A 19,132-nucleotide genomic window follows, 5' to 3' on the forward strand; every position below is an offset into this window, starting at 1 on the left:
TTCTTCTTCTATAAGAAGGTTTCTCTCACTTTTCTTCTCAGCTTGACGGAATTTAGCAATGTGATCAAGCTTACCACAGTTGTAGCACTTCCTCGATCTGCACTCGTTTGCATAGTGGTCGTGCTTGCCACACTTAAAACACTACAATCCTTAACGATCTCCTCATCCTTTCCCCTGTCCTCGACCACGCTAATTGTGCTGACCGATTTGATCTTCACTATCATCCTAAAAATTACCTCGGTCATGTCCACCCCGTCCTAGGCCCCCTCGTCCTTTGCCTCTAGGACCTCAGCTTTGAGTATTCTGAGTTTCATTTGAGTCAAACTTGTTAAGACAATATCGTCTATAAGACTAGACCATATAATGTCCTCATATGTTTTGAAGTTGAACAAACAGCAATAAACGAATGAGCATATGACAAAATGTAATCTTTGTGGGAATTAATATTGTTGGAAGATAAGCGTTTTGTGAAAAATCCTTATAAAATCCGAATTTCTAAAAGAAAAGCTTTAGTAAACATGTTGATATCTCAACAAACGTATCAACAAATGAGATTTCAGTAAACATGCCAATATGTCATAAGAGAGTCTTTCTAAACGCGTTTTTGCTACTCTTTGTTAAACAATGTTAAACGAGCTTTCATTGTATCTTGCAAAATAATAAGCAAAATGATGTTTTTGGTAAACACACTAAAAGATATAAACATTGCTCCGAAAACATGTGTTGAATAACATCTTGCTAAATGCACTCTTGAGCCAAACTAAGATCTCTAAACAAAGTGTTGTTAGTAAACACACTAAAAGATATAAACATTGCTCCGAAAACATGTGTTGAATAACATCTTGCTAAATGCACTCTTGAGCCAAACTAAGATCTCTAAACAAAGTGTTGTTAGTAAACACCCTATATAGGTCAAACAATACCTTATACCAAACATTATTATCATCCAACGATGAAATCCTTAAGAATTGTTTGATATCTGTACAAAAATGCTTAAACGCTCAAATATTGTTTGAATGATAAAAAAATTGAAAAGTTTATAGTTGTTGTGAACATGCATTAAAGAGCATTAAATGCACCTTTCAAAACAACAAAAGAGATAATGTTAGCATCATTAATTACAAAAGTAATAATCAAAGACACATTCTGCAATCAAATAAATTGTATCTAATGACAGCCAAAAAAACCAGTTTACACTACAAAAACTGATGTCCTTATGTATATAATATTTAGTTCATGTTTCAAAGGTATATCAAATCTAAGCTAAAACCCAGTCAGATATACCTAAACTTATTGGACCTCAAGCACAATCAGCTTTCGTTTCCTGATGCACACGCCTGCTCTCAATGAATGTCATTCGAAATTTCTTAAATCTTCCATCCTTTATTGCTTCCCTTATTACACGGAAGAACATCAGGTAGTGGTGTGTATTATGGCTGCAAAATTCAGCATAAATTAATGTTTGCATGTTTAAAGTATTAATTATTGTTTGATACTATAGTTTGAAGTAAAGGAACTCATACATTTCTAGCAGAGTCTGTGCCAGCATTTCATGAACATTAAATAAGTGATTGATGTATGCTTTAGTATGATTCCGGCATGTATAGCAGGTGCAGTTTCCTAAAATGGGGGACATATCTTTGCTGCATGAAAACACAAGCAGAAAGATGAGTAAAAAAGGTGATTTTAAGTTTATTTCTTTTTTAATCAATATTTTCTGTTAGAATATGTCATAATATCGATGCTATACGTTGGAACATTTTAGACTATCTTCTAGAGCATCTCTTAGGATTCAATATCAATTCTATTCTGTCTTTATTCTCTCTTTTCCTCTCTCTCTACACTTTAAAACCATAATTCCATTGATCAAAGCTGTTCAGTATGATTTGCAGTGAAAACATAGTTTGCTGGCTTAACAATTTTCTTTATGGTCTTAAAGGGTCTCCTAGAACTTGGTTTGGTAGGATACAATACAAACAAGGCAACAAGGTTTATACCCACTTATATAATCTAAATTGGCCTTATCTCTAGTCAATCTAGAACTTCCAACACACCGCCTTCACTCTGAGGTATAAACATCTCAAGCGTAAGACTAAACATTAATGGGTGGTCCAATAGCGGGTGGAACAATAGACCCAATGAACATCAAATTTCGTAAGGATAGACTTTAATCATAACTCTAATATTATATTGAATATAGTGAAAAATAGATATATGAGTAATCTCTGTTGTGTAGAAAATACAGAGTATTGTATTTATAGTAAAGAAAATATAGGCTAAGCCCAAATTACAAATAATGATAGAAAAGAAATAATAATAGATAAACAAAAGATAAAAGATAGATATCTAATATATATGTTAAGAAGTGAACTTTAAGCCTAACTCAACCCCCCACAAAACCGGTTTGTAAATTGAGGTTTGCACCTACTTATATATTCTTGTTAGTATATTTTCCCTATTTATCATCATTATATTGTGTCAAGGATTATCCTATTTATCATGATTATATTGTGTCTAGAGTTACCCTGTTTATCATGATTATATTGTGTCTAGAGTTACCCTAATTATCATGTACTCTTGTATTAATTTATTCTTATAAATAGAAGATTATGAGAGGGATCAATCAAGCCCTCTAGAATTATTTATAGTTTAATTCTCAAGTATTCTAAATTAGCCTTATCTCTAGTCGATGTGGGACTTCCAACACACCCCCCTCACATTGAGGTATATACATCTCGAGCGTGAGACTAGACACTAATGGACGGTCCGATAACGACCTAGTAGCAGGTGGAACAATATGTCCAACAAACAACAAATATCGCTAGGATAGGCTCTAACCTGACTTTGATGTAATGTTAAGAAGTGAACTTTAAGCCTAACTCAACCCCACCAAACCGGCTTGTAAGGTAAGGTTTGCACCTACTTATATATTATAAATTGGCCTTATCTCTAGTCGATGTGGGACTTCCAACAATATCTAATAGATATCATGATGCAAAAGTGAGCAAACTCACCTATTGTTGGACATTCTACTGCAAGATGGATATTGTATTTCCATTAGAGAAAATTTCACTAGGATAGACTTTAACCATGGCTCTAATACCATGTTGAATATAGAGTGAAAATATATATAGGAGTAATCTCTGTTTCGTAGAAAATACACATAGAGTATTGTATTTATAGTAAAGAAAATATAGGCTAAGCCTAAATTACAAATAATGATAGAAAAGAAATAATAATAGATAAACAAAAGATAAAAGATATATATCTAATATATCTAACAGATATCATGATGCAAAAGTGAACAAACTAACCTATTGTTGGACATTCTGCTGCAAGATGGATATTGTATTTCTGTTAGAGAAAATACTGTCATGGAAAAGTAAAAAACAAAAGTTGTTGGGCAATATGGTGTAAAAGCATAGTTCAAGGCAACAACTACTAGTGAATTCATCTAGATTAAGCTTCTCCTTGAAGAATCGATTTTTGGAGACTTCCAAAAGATGAAAGTATCATGTGATAATTAGGCAACTTTTCATATAGCTTCTAATTGAATGTTTTGTGAAAGAACTAAGCATATTGAAATTGAATTTCATTTTTGTTTGAAAAAAGGTTCTTTCTAAAGAACTTGTTGTCACAAAATCTAAGTTCTAATGACTAACTTGTAGACATCTTTACAAAGTCTCTAAATGGACCAGAATTCAATCAAGTTCCTAAAAAATTATTATTCGAGGATACAAGGATTTACGAGTTTCAGATATTATTTTATAGTAAGAGGCTATTTTATTACAAATTATCAATACTTTTGCTTTACCAAAAACCCTATAATTCCAAGCTTGGAGCATTTAACTAATATGTTCCGGTTTGAGAATTGGGAATAGGTATAGGTATAACAACTAGCATTTAAAGTTTAGGTTACATGAATGTTCAAATTCATGTAAATGTTACGAAATTATACTTATTGCCCTTTACTACTCATAAATGTATTAACCCATAGGCTAACATAAACATATGGACGGTTGAGTTCTTTTTAACTCAAGCAATTCACTAATATTATAATTCCACCACATCGAGTGAAAACAGTGAACAGAATTAATTTAGACAAAATACACTATGCATACCTAAAATAGGGCAATATGATATGATTTGATAGAGATATATCTTATCAAGTATTTCACAATATTAGATGTTGATTTTGTTCCTTATTATTGTATCCCTTTTTGATAGGATCTAAGGTAAGAGGATAAAAGGAAGAGGAAATGACAGAGCAGTTAGGAAAGGCGGGATGGAGGTCTTGTATAAATAGAGTTCTATTCAGTGTTAGAGGGGAGTTAGTCATATTCTTTCGTATAGACAGGTCTTGGACCTTGTGAGGGGGGTTAGGCTCCCGTTAGATGGAGGGAGGTTATGCTCCCAGATACTGATTGTAGGCTACTTTTGTTTATGAGAATACAGATAATTCATTCCTTTCCAATTGTTTTTCTTGCTGTGATTGTGTGAGTAAGTTGTCATCGTTAGGTTTCATACTCAGGAACCTAACAAATTGGTCCGACCTGCTAGATTTGTTTCGGAGGGATGAGGAGCGAGCGAGGGGGAACGGTAGCGAAGAAGAATGGAAGGACGAATGGCGGCGATGGAGTCGTCAATGGAGGAATTGAAGGCAGAGGTGTGAGCGATGACTCTCGCGTTCCAACGAGCTTCAGGATGTGCACCAGGAACCAGCCTAGGAGCTCTGAAGGAAGTCGTGATTCCGTCAAGGCTAGACACGAACTACAACCACCAAAAAACTCGAAGGAGGAATCGGAAGAAGACACAGGAGAAGTTCGACGCAGTTGGAGGAAGCGCGTTGAACTACCTACATTTGAAGGTGCGGATCCCACTAGCTGGATCGCACAGGCAGAGGAATTTTTCGATCTCCAGAGCATGACGGAGAAGGAGAAGATGAAGCTCGTCTCTAGATGCATGGAGGGAGGTTTGGCGAGACATTGGTTCCGCTTCTGGCGGAAGAAAACCAGGCATTCAACTTGGAAGATGTTCACCGACGCTCTGAAGCTGAGATTTCGGGGCCTAAATCGGGGCACTGTTTGTGAGGAGCTGGCAGCGGAGCGACAGGAGGGGAGCGTCGACGAGGACATCCAGGGGTTTGAAATTTTGGTGCTTCAAGCATCTGGAAAACCAGATCACTCCACACTTTTGGTCTCTGTCAATCTTGGAGCTAGCATTATAACTGGTGGTGGAGATGCGGGGGATGGAGGTACGACATGGGGAAGATGTAACTCAAGCTCGGGGACAGTCGCGCCGACGGAGACGTATCGAGGATTGCCGGAGGGATCTGTCAACGCCGACGGATGGCAGGAAGACGAAGAAGGAGGAAGGGAAGGCGAACATACCGAGGGGCAAAATAGCTGGCGGAAACGGGTGGAGTTACTCGTCTTTAAGGGGATCGATTCACTAAACTGGATCAATCGCGCAGAGAAATTTTTTGAGTTACAAGGGGTATCGGAGGAGGAAAAGGTGCGCCTAGCCGACATCAAGATGGAGGGGAGCGTTGGCTAATGGTTCAGAGCCTGGAAGGAGAAAGCCAAGAATCGTTCATGGGATGGTTTGAAGGAAGCCCTGGTGATAAGGTTTGGAACCATTGTTGAGTTGGCGGCATTGAAATAGACAGGGACGGTGAAAGAATATGTACAAGACTTCAAGAAATTTGCAGGTGGAACAAAGAGGGTGTCGGACGAGCAACTATTAGGATATTTTCTGGTGGGATTGCAAGAGGACATCAGGAATCAAGTCCGACCGCATGACCTGCAGGACTTGATGGTGGCGATGGGGATCGCAAGGGATGTTGAAGAATTCCAGGGAGGCAAAAAGGTAGGGAACGGGAGCGGGATAGAAGACGAGTCGTCTTGGGGACGAACGAGCGGTGAGGTGACACGGTCCGAGGCCAATCGCTATAACCCAGCCCGATCGAGAGTTGTCGAGCGGTCTGAGGCCAAGTGCTATAGCCCAGGTCGATCAGGAGTAGCCAAGCGGTCCGAGGCCATAGACGACTAGTCGTCTGGGGGACGAAGGAGCGGTGAGGTGACACGGTCCGAGGCCAATCACTATAACCCAGGCCGATCGAGTGTTGTCGAGCGGTTCGAGGCCAATCGCTATAGCCCAGGCTGATCGAGAGTAGTCGAGCGATCTGAGGCCATAGAAGACCAGTCGTCTTGGGGACGAACGAGCGGTAAGGTGACACGATCTGAGGCCAATCGTTATAACCCAGGCCGATCGAGTGTTGCCAAGCGGTCTGAGGCCAAGCGCTATAGCCCAGGCCGATCGGGAGTCGCCGAGCGGTCCGAGGCCAATCAACCAGGCCGATCGAGAGCCTTCGAGAGCGTGGGATCAGTAGTAAGCACCCAGAATCTACCTTACTCAGAATTCCTGAAACTGAGAGAGGAGGCAAGGTGTTTCAGGTGTGAGGAACCGTTCGAGGCCACTATTGCCCAAAAAGGAGTCTACGGATGGTTATTTTGGCAGAGGATGAAGAGGAGACTGAAGGAGCTGAGACAGAATTAGACTTGAAGCAGACAGAGTTGTCCACAATTGAGGGGAATGGCACCTAGGGTCAAACAACATGGGCAGAAGATGTTCTTGAAGTTCGGAACATCAAAGGATCAACAAAGGTTCACCCAACAGTCAATAATATGGAAGAAAATGTAGTCCAAGGGTTCAAGACCTAGCATCAACAATCCAAGAATTTTTGCTGGGAAGATCTTGCAGTAACTCTGTTCAAGGTTGTTAACGCGAGCCGGACGGTTGAAGGCAGGGGGAGGAGTCGAACGGTATAAAGATAAGGAGAAGAGAGCCAAACGGTATAAAGATAATGAGAAGAGAGCCGAACGGTAGAAGAAGTTATTTTACAGGGAAGGATAAAAAGCTCCTCGTCTTCAAGGAAATAATGCAAACAGGAAAATGGTCCCATCAATTTTATCTCTCAATTCGACCACCACCTAAGCCTCCAGACCGGAAGTTGCAAGTAGTAGCCAGCGGGTTCCCTTACTGTGATAAGACCATATCACAATGCCATGGGCTCAAACTTCATTGTTCCAACCTTGAGGACAAGGTTGTTTTATAGCAGGATGTAATGATAGGATCTAAGGTAAGAGGATAGAAGAGGAAATGAGAGAATAGTTAGGAAAGGCGGGATGGAGGTGAGAGCAATTGGGAAAGGTGGGATGGAGGTCTTGTATAAATAGAGTTCTATTCAGTGTTAGAGGGGAGTTAGTCGTATTCTTTCGTATAGACAGGTCTTGGACCTTGTGAGGGGTGTTAGGTTCCCGTTAGATGGAGGGAGGTTATGCTCCCAAATACTGATTGTACGCTACTTTTGTTGATGAGAATACAGATAATTCATTCTTTTCCAATTGTTTTTCTTGCTGTGATTGTGTGAGTGAGTTGTCATCGTTAGGTTTCATACTCAGGAACCTAACACTTTTCATTATTAAATAAGAATACTTGTGTAATTCATTATATTTCTTTTTGGTTTCTCTATTCTCAAAACGGTACCAGAATGGTATCATCCTAACCTGACTTGTTTTGTCAGTAATCTTTCCAATACCCCCCGTTTGGTTAATTGAAGGGGAAAGGATGGGGAAGGAGAGCATTCGATTTGGTGTGTCTGATAGGAAGGTATTAGAATAATTATATCTATGTATAATCATTAAGTCTAGGCAGGGTGTATAGTCTACTATATCATTTCTTAGTTGTACCTAGTTCTGCACCTTGGTGTCTAATGCAATCCCTTACCATTCCATGTACTCTTGTATTTTCATTATATATAGAATGACAGTGAGAGGGATCTTCTAAGCCCTCTAGAAATATTTTACAGTTTCAATCTCAAGGGAAAAGAGAAAATATTTTTAAAAGTGTAGGTACCCACTATACTATTTCTATTCATTTCTTCTATATCTCTTCAACTAAACACCTCCAATGCTCATCTATTTCCACTTTAACAACTTATTTCTAGCACATCTATTTCTTTCCTCTCAACTAAAACAGGGCATGAAAACTAGATTAATTAAAAACTATAACTAAATCAAATTTCATAAAGTCAGGCTAACTAATAGTAACAAAATCAGAAAGCAGTTAAAGTGATCCCAAACCTATAAACTTTTGCTCTCAAATTGATTTTAGTCAAGTCCCTTTCAACCTGGCATCTCTGAAAATCATATTGATTTCCACCGTTGTCTAGCGAAAACGTGAGTGCAAATCCTCCAAGTGTAAGGCAATATACGTACCTATGAAACATAACAGAAACCATCCAAATTCCATAACACAATAGATCATGAAATTAGGGACTAGGGATCCAGAGCAAATGAAAATTGGAATTAGCTACTAACGTTGAATCAAAAAGATCAATCCCAGCATCAATTCCTTCCAAGATTTCCTCTGTAAAGTTGAAATCAGTTTTAAGCACAATAAATTTGTATTCCAACTCAATAAAGAAATAGTCCATTTTAAGATGCACGAGTTCTATAGAGTAGCTGAGCACAAGTGTAAATAGAACAACCATGATGAGTTTTTATTAACTCCAGCCCTAGTCAAAAGGATCAACATTTACAATTTCACCATCTTAATGACTATGTGTTCAAGATTATGTAGCAGTTCTCTACATAATCAATTAATCATCTCCCAATTAAGTAAAATGATTGAGGTCAATGAACTCTATTGATTAAAATAAGAGAAAAGAAGGTAGAAGAGAAAATGAAAAGATAACAAAATAACAAGAAACAGAAGTAAAAACACATGCATTGAGCAACACAGGAGGCTAATGAACACAAATATTAAACCAGGTGTACCTGGGAGCCCAAGCCCACTGATCATGCGTGGCTTTTCATCTGGCAAGACATCCTGGGAACAAGGTCAGCTTATGATATCAAACTATATATAACTTTCACCAAGAACCAACTCTCCCAAAAGCTTAAGCTATTTAATGACATGAATGAATTTGTATCTGTTGATTATGTGACTCATATTCATCTATTATTATTTCTCTATTTCTTAATTTCCTCATCTAGGAGATTTCTCAACCAAAGGAAAGTTGTATAATATTAACAATAGAAAGATCCAAGAGTGTGTAGTAAAAATGAAATGGAAATGTACAGCTAACAACTACAATTTCTAAACAGAACTCTTAAGAACTTATGGCAGCAACTAAGGTGGGATATAGTATCGCAATTAAGGTAAGACACGTTTCAAATAGAGGAGTACTTTATCATTAACAAAAGGTGTACTTTGAATGAAATTATGAATAAATAATGATCATTAACAGAAGAAAGTAGAACACCTCTCAGACTTCATGCACGTTACTCTTTTCTGTGATCAGACTTCGTAATAACAGAGAGGCATGAATTATCCACTTCACTCGTACACTACAATACTGATATATTGTCTTTTATTAGGATAAAAAAGGGAGAAAAATGCCCACGTATTTTCCTTAGACACATAAATAGTAATATTTATGGAATATCCACAAACAGATACGAATAGTAATATGAAAATCACGTTACAATAGTATACATTGTAATACACATACTTGTTGTTGTAAAACATGAAATACAATGTAATCTATATTTCTTCCATAAAACTTATTACAAGATACTACCTATTTATAGAACTATGAACCTAATAGTTAGGCACATCCTAACCTAAGTTAGGCACCTCCTAAAGACACAAGTTAGGCACCTCCTAGACAAGTTAGGCACCTCCTAACATAAATAAATATTACATTTGACATTTCAACACTCCCCCTCAAGCTGGATCATACAAGATTGTATGAACCAAGATTGGACTAGACAAAACTCAAATGGAAATAACATCAATAATCCAAATTGCACACACAAACAAGTGTAGCCCAAGAAACTTCAACTTGGACAGCAATGGACGAGGGTGAACTAGCACCATGAAACTTCAACTCAGAAAGTCTTCAAACGCAAGAGATCTCCATCAGTTACTTGAGAGGCCTTCAAAGGCTAACAACCACAAACTTGTAGGGACTTAACCACCCTAAACAATGAACCTTCAGGGACTTCAGTGCCCTGTGTAGCAACAAACCTTCAGAGACTTCACTATCTTGAACACCAATGAACCTTTAGGGTCTTAACTGCCCTAAATAGCAACAACCAGCAACAAACCTGTAGGGACTTAATCACCCTACAGCGGCTGAGACTTCCCCTCTCACGGAGGTGAAAGAACGGGTGAGAACCGATCCGTACGAGGGACAAACTCAATCCCATAGCATCAAACGAGTCAAATCAGCGGTCGATCTCAAAGAACAACTCTCAATAAGCTGTTTCAACAAGGCATTGGCGGTGTAAAAATCCCTTCACATGGCGGAAAGAACTGACGCAGCAGTGACGTCGTTTGTGGTCCTCAAGAATTTGAACAGGCTTGGCTCACAAGTTGAATCAGCGGAGCAGCAAGGAAAAGAAGGAGCGCTTGGTTGGTCTGAAGGAGCGTGTATGGATTCCAACTCCTCCAAGATTGACAGTGCAAAGGTTGCAGAGAGATTGACAGTGACAGATGGCATCAAAGAGCCAGAGAGATGTTGGAGGTCCAAATATTCTCTATTGGACTTCTCCATATGGTGATACTTAGCTGTGTATCACAATAAGCACGGGCTAAATTGGAGCCCAAAGAAGAACTGGCAGTTGCGGCAACGACTGAGGCAGCGGTGGCTAACTGCACCAGCGTCGACTGTGTGGCATCAAAGCGGCGGAGACGACGCACAAAACGCAGAAACCAAACTGGAAAACAGTACCCTGGTTCAGGTTCTTCAAAAAAGAAACTGATTAGTAGTTCACGCATCCAGGAACTTGGAGAGATTAGGAAGAGCAGGGAGAGGGAGCAGCAGCACTTCACGGTGGGCAGCAACCTCCACCAGTCCAGCAACTTCCATCCAGCAGCTTTGGGGTGAAAACAACAACTGGTCCAGCAAGGCAGCAGCAGGCACAAGGGAGCTGGGTCACGGCCATGACAGTAGCACATAGGCAGCAGCCACCAACAGCAAGAAGAAGCGGAGCAGCAGCAGCGTCCAACCTTCACGCGGACAGAAGAACGGCAGCTTGGAGCGGAAGTGGAGTCAAGCAAGTGAAGAACAGGGGGCTGGACGACATCCAGCAAGCATGGGAGGTGCACACCTTCAGGGAGCTGCTGCTATGACGTAAAAAGAGAAGCATGAGGCAGAATCTTGGAAAACTCTTCCGAGAGGTAGAGGTGGCCGCGGTGGAAGGAGGATGAGGTTCGTCGTCGACTCACGCGTCTCGCGAAGCAGAGGTGAGGAAAGAAGAATCAAAACCAATACACTGGCTGTTAAGGGGAAGGTCAGAATCAGAGAGAGGAAGCTCCGGCGAGACGACCGGCAGCGTCGCGGTTTGATGCCGACAGCGGGACAGCGGCGCGTGAACAGTACGCGTCCGAGCTCAGCGGGAGACAGGCGGCGCGTGGAGGCGCGTTGAGCGGATACAGAGACGGCAACCACCGGGGTTAGGTCGCGCTCGAAGAGGCGATCCAGATCCGCTGTGACCGGTCGAATCTGCGACGGTGGCCGGCGGCGGACGGTGGTCGACGGCGGACTTATTTGGCGCTCGTGGCGGCGCGTTCGGAGGATTCTGGTCCTGTCTCCGGCAGGGTTGGCCGTCGCTCAAGAAGACGGTCCAGATCCGCTGTTCACCGGACGAAACTGCAACGGTGGCCGGCGGTAGACGGTGGCCGGCGGCGGTCGACTTGGCGGTCGACTCGGCAGTCGACGGTGGAGAGCAGCGGTGACGGGGGAGAGATGCGAGATAACCGCAAACAACGGCACCGGACAAGTGCAAACAGTAGTGACAGTATTGGTGGACAACCCAGGGGCTGCCGGCGGCCATGGCTGCCAGCAGCCATGGCGGCCGGACGCCGGCAGACAGCCAAGACCATCAAAAGAGGATTAGACAACTAGCTCTGATACCATGTTGTAAAACATGAAATACAATGTAATCTATATTTCTTCCATAAAACTTATTACAAGATACTACCTATTTATAGAACTATGAACCCAATAGTTAGGCATATCCTAACCTAAGTTAGGCACCTCCTAAAGACACAAGTTAGGCACCTCCTAGACAAGTTAGGCACCTCCTAACATAAATAAATATTACATTTGACATTTCAACACTTGTCAAGATTAATTAAAGTACTTTTACTTATTAAATAAAAGGACAAATCTGTAACTGTTGTTTGTGTTATTCTTCAATTATAATGGAAGTTTCATATAGTAAAATGCAAAATCCTATAAGGCAAACCTTTATTTCACATATTACAAGGTGAAACCCTAATTACAATTAGAGAACAGCATAAATAGTACTTATAGAATAGTATTTAAGTTTCCTGAATAAATCCAAGTACAATGACAACTTACTGAAGTAACTAAACTACTACTACAGTCGCACTTACTATAATGGCACTTAGAAGAGCAGGTCGCTCTTCAATCCTCTCTCCTAGACCAAATCCTCCAATCCAATAACCTACATCAGTAATTAGAGTTCACTAATCATATGTATCAAAACAATAGACGCATTTGAAGAACTCAAATGAATTACATAGTCTGAAAGAAAAATATACAGAAGTTAAATATTTTATATTGCAGCTCTGGTTATGCAAATTGTGACCATTGTGACATGGAATTATTATATTGTTCAAGTATAAAAGAGTGGTATTGGTTGATTGATATGGGGTGGCATTTGTAAGGTATACAAGTGAAAATGGTGTTCTGTCAAAAGATGAATGCTTTAATTCTTTTAATGCCGCCATCAATTATGAAGAAGATATGTTTGCATATTTCAACTTCCCTGATGGCATAAGTTTATGTCCTATGAGGCAAATAATTAGTAGTCATGTAGTGTCCACTAGGGGCTAGAAAGTGAGTCATGCGTTTTACCATATGCCGCTTTTGAGTTTGGTAGGAAGTTCTGAATATTTTTTCTAGTAAGTGGTGAGGATTCAAAACAACATCATTTGGGGACATTCATAAATCTCACCCAACAGGACTTTTTCTCTGCATGTAAATTTGATGAGAGTGGAGCCACTTGAATTTGATTGCAGAGCATCATTCAGAAACAATGGAGAAGTCACAAATTGGTGATCCATTGCTCAGAATGTTTAGTGTTATGTTTTGTTAATGTTTTGTATGTTTTAGAATTTCTTGTAATGCTTTATTTAAAAAAAAAAGGTAGTATTGCTTTGTTTAATTTGTCAAAGTTTAGCGTTATCAATTTGACTAGTTCTGTAATGAAAAGTTCATTGCTTTTTTATCGTTTGTGTTCCATTATTTGATGGTGTAAGTTAATTTTATTTGCTTGTATTAGAGCAATTAACCGTGCAACGCTTATCATGGGGTAACTGTGTGGCCTAACGTGGGTGAATGTAATGATTTAAATAGTTTTCAAACATCAAATTTATAGTTTTAATGTCCCTGAACACAATTGAACCATATACGAATTTGCTAATGTAGTTTCCTCTATAGCAAGTGCAGTCTCAGCTGGCTCTTCATTTGCTATTTTAGTTTCCTACTGCAGGTGCAGTGTCTGCTGGCTCTGCATTTTGGGCAGATTCGGCTAGCTCAAAACCAAAAGGTTGGGATTCTACTACTACAATTGGATAGGTCTTCTCCCCATCAATGCCAGCTTTGAGGTAATAAGGCTGATTCTCAAAATAGGGGACATCAAAGATAATCTTCATACGGCCCAGTTACAACCCATATACCTACAGGATTTCACATAGTAGACATTTTCACTAAAGAGTTTCCTCAGGTAGATTTCAGGATCTTGTAGGTAAGTTTGGAAAGATTAATATTAATTTACCATCTTGAGGGAGAGTGTTGTAAATAGAAAATTATTAGGATGAAAAGTATTCTTAGTATCTCTAGTAATTAGGAAAAAATATCTTAAGAAAATTTCTATTCAATTCAGCATTTTTTTTCTTTTTAAATTTTTTTTTTATTATTACAAATAGAGATTATGACAATGTAACTGGTGTGATTGTTATCGATAAAATAAGTCTTTATAGTTCAAGCCATATACATACACACACATAAGCTAAGTACAAAAATTCATTGATTTATGTCATTCAAATTCAAGTGACAAAAAGTAAAATGACAAGTAATTATTAAAATCAAACAACAAATTGAAAGGGAAATTTTACAACATTGTAATTGTTGTAACATTTATATTCCCCAGACTCAAGTTTAGGATCTTATTTAATTTCTTTTAACTGAATTTCTTTAAATTTGTAACTGTATATTGGGTTTCCATTGAAGATTCAATTAAAGCCCAATTTAGCTTTGCATTCTCGGCAATTGATAGAAGACAAGGAAGGCATGTGCTCATTTGGTGCCTTGGAGAGCAAGTTACACAAGAAGCATGAACAAGCAAGGCACATGCAAGCTCATTCTCAACATCTAAGATAGATCTTACTAGACCATCAATTTTAAATATTTTCCTCTCATTTCGTTTCAATTTTGACAAATATTTTCTAGAGCATTGTCTCTTGAAATAGTGATCCTCTTTCTTTTAAGTTTTATCTTTAAACTTTTTGGACTTCAAGTGGTAATTCTACACCTCACTTATCTTGAGCTAGTCTCAAATGGCGTTTTCTCCATTTGTCATCTGCATCTTTTCTATTTCTTAGTTTGGCCATATTCTCGCACATTACATGTTCTTAATATGTTCTATTCACGTCATTGTTTCCAATCTTATTCTTATATTGTTCTTAGTTTCATGTTATGTTCTTGTCTTGTTTGAATCTATGAATCAAAGCTCATCCATGATTTATTTAATGTTTTAATCAAATATGAGATTCATTTCCAAGGTTGCAATCTTGCAAGGAAATTGAAATTTGTGAAAGCTTCCAATGCATATGTTAGGGTATAAGGTGGGAGGATATTCATTATAAGTTAATTACAGTAAATAAATATAATATAAGTTAATTAGAGTAAATAAATATATATTCCAGGGAAATATTCAATATAAGATATTTATAATTAAGGATATATGCTAGGATAATATATGGGGAGATATTTATATATAGGGATATTTATATTAAATGCAAATATATTCTAGGAAAATATTTAGTAAGAGATGAACGGGAAATAATTAGTATAATTAAAGTTAGAGTCTAGGGTTAAGGGTATGCTTTTGATTTGTGAGTTGTGTAAGAGAGGTTATGCTCTCAGGTAACTGACGGAGATCCTGCTCCCAGTTATTAGAAATAATTGACGGAGGTTGGTATGCTTTTGATTTGTGAGTTGTGTAAGAGAGGTTATGCTCTCAGGTAACTGACGGAGATCCTGCTCCCAGTTATTAGAAATAATTGACGGAGGTTATGCTCCCAATTATTGTTTACCCTTGTTTATTCAAATATTACCATCAATAAAAGATATTCATTCGTTCAATTACATTCTTTCATTACTATTTTGCTTGTTTTGAGTATGTGAGAGGTTGATTTCGTCACGTCTCCTACTCGGTCACGTAACAGCATATTTGTCCTCTATCATAGCATCTCCAACCTTAGAATAGATTGCTTTATAGCCTTCCCATATGTTAGGGATTGGATAGTTTATGAAAGAAGGGAGAAAAAGAAGGCCTAACTACCTTAGCGGTGAAGCGATGAGAAATAGGGCGGGTAGTATGGGTATATAAGGAATAACACCTTATACTGTGATTAGACAGAGAGAAAAATCATATACTTTGTATAGACCGGTGGCAACACCTGGTGAGAGGGGTTAAGCCCTCGTCTTACACGTGTTTCTCTTTTTTTCATTTCATAGAATAAAATACCCATTATTTGATTCTTTCTGTTGAGTGAGTGTGCGTTATAGTGACCAAGAGTTACGGTTAGGATCCTATTCTCGGATTCCTAACACAACTATCATAGCATCTCCAACCTTAGAATAGATTGCTTTATAGCCTTTCCATATCTCCTTAGCTATCTTTCATAAAGAGGTAAGCACAACTAACTTTTAGTTTTATGGCATTCCACAACAATGACATTACAACCTCATCTCCCATGTTGCAAATTTAGGATTTGAAAAATTAGGAGCATGGTCAATGAAGATGATTTTATTTGCCCTTCCCTTTTAGAAAGGTTGTGACAAAATGAGACCATTATAGGTAATTTTTCCCATTGAATGACAGGCTAGGTTAGATGTTTTACAGTTTTACATTACCAAAATTGTCTTATTGGTTAAGGGATTTCTTTGCATCAGACATCTTGGAGGTTTGAAGTATGGCAATGCAGGCCTAGAGAGAATGCAGCGGAAGAAAAGGGATTTGCAGAAATGTAGGCTATGCAGATGATTAGACAAGCTCCCAAGGATTTTTTTTGGGAGATATGATATCATGTGAGAAAATTTGGTTTTGATGATTTTCATAGAAGAGCAATTGCTCGTAAATAGAATACAAAGAATCTAATTATGGAAAATCCTAATTTACTGGAATATAATAGACACAAAAATATCCTATACTTCAGAATCATTGATTCTGTACTATAAATACAAAATCTCCTAATTATGCAATAAAATTTGTACAAGTATCCTGTGTGGGGGAATATTATCTTCAGCATATTTTTAGAGATTCTAACACCAAAAGAAGTGTAAACACATTAACACATAAAGCAACTATAGAAAAAAAAAGAAAAAAAAAAAAAAAAACCTGATACATTTCGCTTGGCTACCTCCATTGCACACCGCTTCCTTTCATCAAAATTTGGGCCTCCAACAACCGCACCAAAGACTGACCCAGCTGCCTAATTTTCAGACAAATATAATAAACTAGTTAATTTTATTGATTACAAAATGAGATGATGATTCATAGACTTCAAAATAGTTAACCATGTGGGAAGAAAAGATCTTAATTTGATGCAAACCTCACCTTACAAGTCAATTTTGTAAGGTTGATATAGATTTAAAGTCCATTCTTTAAGATTATTGTTCCAATATAAGATTTCATATCTAATAAAAATAAGAGCTAGAACTAGATTTATGATTTGTCAATAACTTTTATTTTTCTTATATGTTGTAGTTACAAATACTCTGTACATGCCTCGGGTTTTCACATATTTCGGCATAATTATAATATTGAAATTCTTTTCACACATGCCTAAGTAACACTCTTCGCATACAATGTCAGTAGCCAGAATAAGTCAAATTCTGAAGGCTGAAGAATATTACTGAAAAATTAAGGTAAAGTGAGCCATTATGTTGATAAATTGACCAATTTGAACTTGGTCAATAGGGATCAATTTAAATGGTATTCTTCTATGCCTCATAGCATTGGTTTGGATTTTCTTTATAATAAATACCAACTTTCTAAGTATAGGGGTGTTTAGCTTCTTTTGAAGCTTGTCTTATATTTTTTGCTCATGGGTTTGGTCTAGTCCCCCCCATGATTCATTATTCTTTTTTTTCCTTTTAATAATATTTTCTTATGTGATGGCAAATGATAGATGTGTTTTGGGATGTCAGCATAGATGAGATATTAAAGTGCATAGTAATGTCTACCATGAGCTTTTGATTAAAAAAAAGTGAAACAAAGTATTCAAAGTTGGAGATCAGAACTTTTACAGGGTCAGCAGCAGAATAGTGAAGTGAGAAGTCAAAAAAATTCTTTTTGTAGTGTTTGAATAAAAAGTAAAGACAAATCAAAAGAAACCAAAAGTCCACATTTCCTTAGAAAAACTGCATCAGCCAAAGTGGAAGCAAAGATCATTTCATGGTAAAAGTTCCAGGGTCTTTCTAGATACCATTATATGATGTTAATGACAAGTAAAAAGAAACCCGTGACGCCTGGATGACAATGTTTTCACATTCATCATTCGTTATTACTTAATTTGGAACTCATTTTAGTGTTCCCAACTAATAGACTCAAATTACGACAAAACATTATTTAACCCACATTCATTACCGTTATTGAATTTCTGAGACTCATGAACTTCAGGACGCAATTCATATCACTGGAAGAGTAAAAGAAGAAAACAAAAACTGTCCTTTACCGGATTTAATGCAAGGCAATCGTCGAGCCATCGCACGGTTCTATCTACTGAGGTTTTGTTCCTTTTTTCAGACACCCAAGCAGGTACCTCATCAGCCAAAGTGGCCCATATATTTGGCCTCATGCATGAAATCATTTCAACATAATCTTTGGGGTTAATCTGGTCATGCCAATGTACGATTAGAAGATACATTAGATTCATCCTAATTTAAAATGTAAAACTACAGCAGAGTGTATAAAGCCTTTTAAGGTAAGGCAGACAGCAATGGACACTATTTTTACCGATAGACGACCACAAGGAGTCTCAAAAGATGGTCCGAGTTTGGTAGCTCCCTTAGACTCAGGAAGGCATTGGATGGAATCCCTGGCTACTGCCGCAATTCCATATTGGTGTAAGCTAAGCATCTGGTGAAGGCCTCCTATTTTTGATATTGTGGTTGAAGCAAGACCTTCCAAACTAGAAAATTGGACGAGAAGAAAATCAGAAGAATATGAACTAGATTATGAAAATTGGACGCGTCAATACTTACAAGTGGAGTGGGGAAATTTGAAGGAGATGGGAATCCGGAAAAGGGAGAGAAGTGAGTAGGTCAGGGGCGATAAAATGTGGAAGTCCTTTGCGAGTGGATAGGAGAAGAGCGGGGGTCTCTATGGGTTTTGGGCAGCTTCCCAACTCTAGTGCTCCTATCCGCCCCCCACTGCAACATGCCTTCTTTACCACAAACTTCATTTGCCTGTTGCAGTCTAGTCGCGCCGAGATACGAAAATTGACTTGGTTTTAGAGTTTTGGATTTAAAGTTTATATTTCGATTTAGACTTAGGGTTTAAAATTTTGAATTTGGAGTTTCGAATTTTGAACTTGGAGTTTGGACTTTGGAATTTGGATTTTTTACTTTAAATTTAGATACATAAATCTTTAAAATGTTTTTTACTTTAATTTTTAGATATATAAATGAAAAATATATGAAAATCTTTTAGCTGCCGGCATAATTAAACATGAACGAAATGTAGAGATTTGAGTCTGTCATGAAAATCTTCATTACTCAAGAAGAATATGCAAATGGCAGAGA

The 19,132-nt window shown here is 38.1% G+C and overlaps 1 protein-coding gene across 3 annotated transcripts; it reads right to left on the reverse strand.

Annotated features, from left to right (window-relative positions):
• Nucleotides 1–1,055: 1,055 nt before the first annotated feature.
• LOC124825856 (uncharacterized) lies at nt 1,056–18,912 on the reverse strand. 3 transcript variants are annotated; one of them, XM_047298577.2, is made up of 10 exons: nt 18,593–18,893; nt 18,345–18,519; nt 18,064–18,222; nt 16,725–16,818; nt 12,472–12,542; nt 8,841–8,892; nt 8,382–8,430; nt 8,145–8,279; nt 1,524–1,643; nt 1,056–1,436 (listed from the first exon to the last, which is right to left on the reverse strand). In XM_047298577.2, exons 1-10 carry the CDS (start codon nt 18,790–18,792, stop codon nt 1,301–1,303), a joined length of 1,191 nt encoding a protein of 396 aa, XP_047154533.1. In that variant the 5' UTR covers nt 18,793–18,893; the 3' UTR covers nt 1,056–1,300. The 3 variants fall into 3 exon arrangements, with proteins under 3 accessions (XP_047154533.1, XP_087966672.1, XP_087966673.1); XM_088110546.1 differs by lacking the exon at nt 1,056–1,436 and adding an exon at nt 3,315–3,369 and having other exon boundaries at nt 18,593–18,912; XM_088110547.1 differs by lacking the exon at nt 1,056–1,436 and adding an exon at nt 3,315–3,354 and having other exon boundaries at nt 18,593–18,911.
• Between the last annotated feature and the right edge of the window lie 220 nt (nt 18,913–19,132).

This window comes from Vigna umbellata, chromosome 3, assembly GCF_029865625.1.
Source record: "Vigna umbellata cultivar VRB3 chromosome 3, Vumbellata_1.0, whole genome shotgun sequence".
NCBI classification, from domain to species: domain Eukaryota; kingdom Viridiplantae; phylum Streptophyta; class Magnoliopsida; order Fabales; family Fabaceae; genus Vigna; species Vigna umbellata.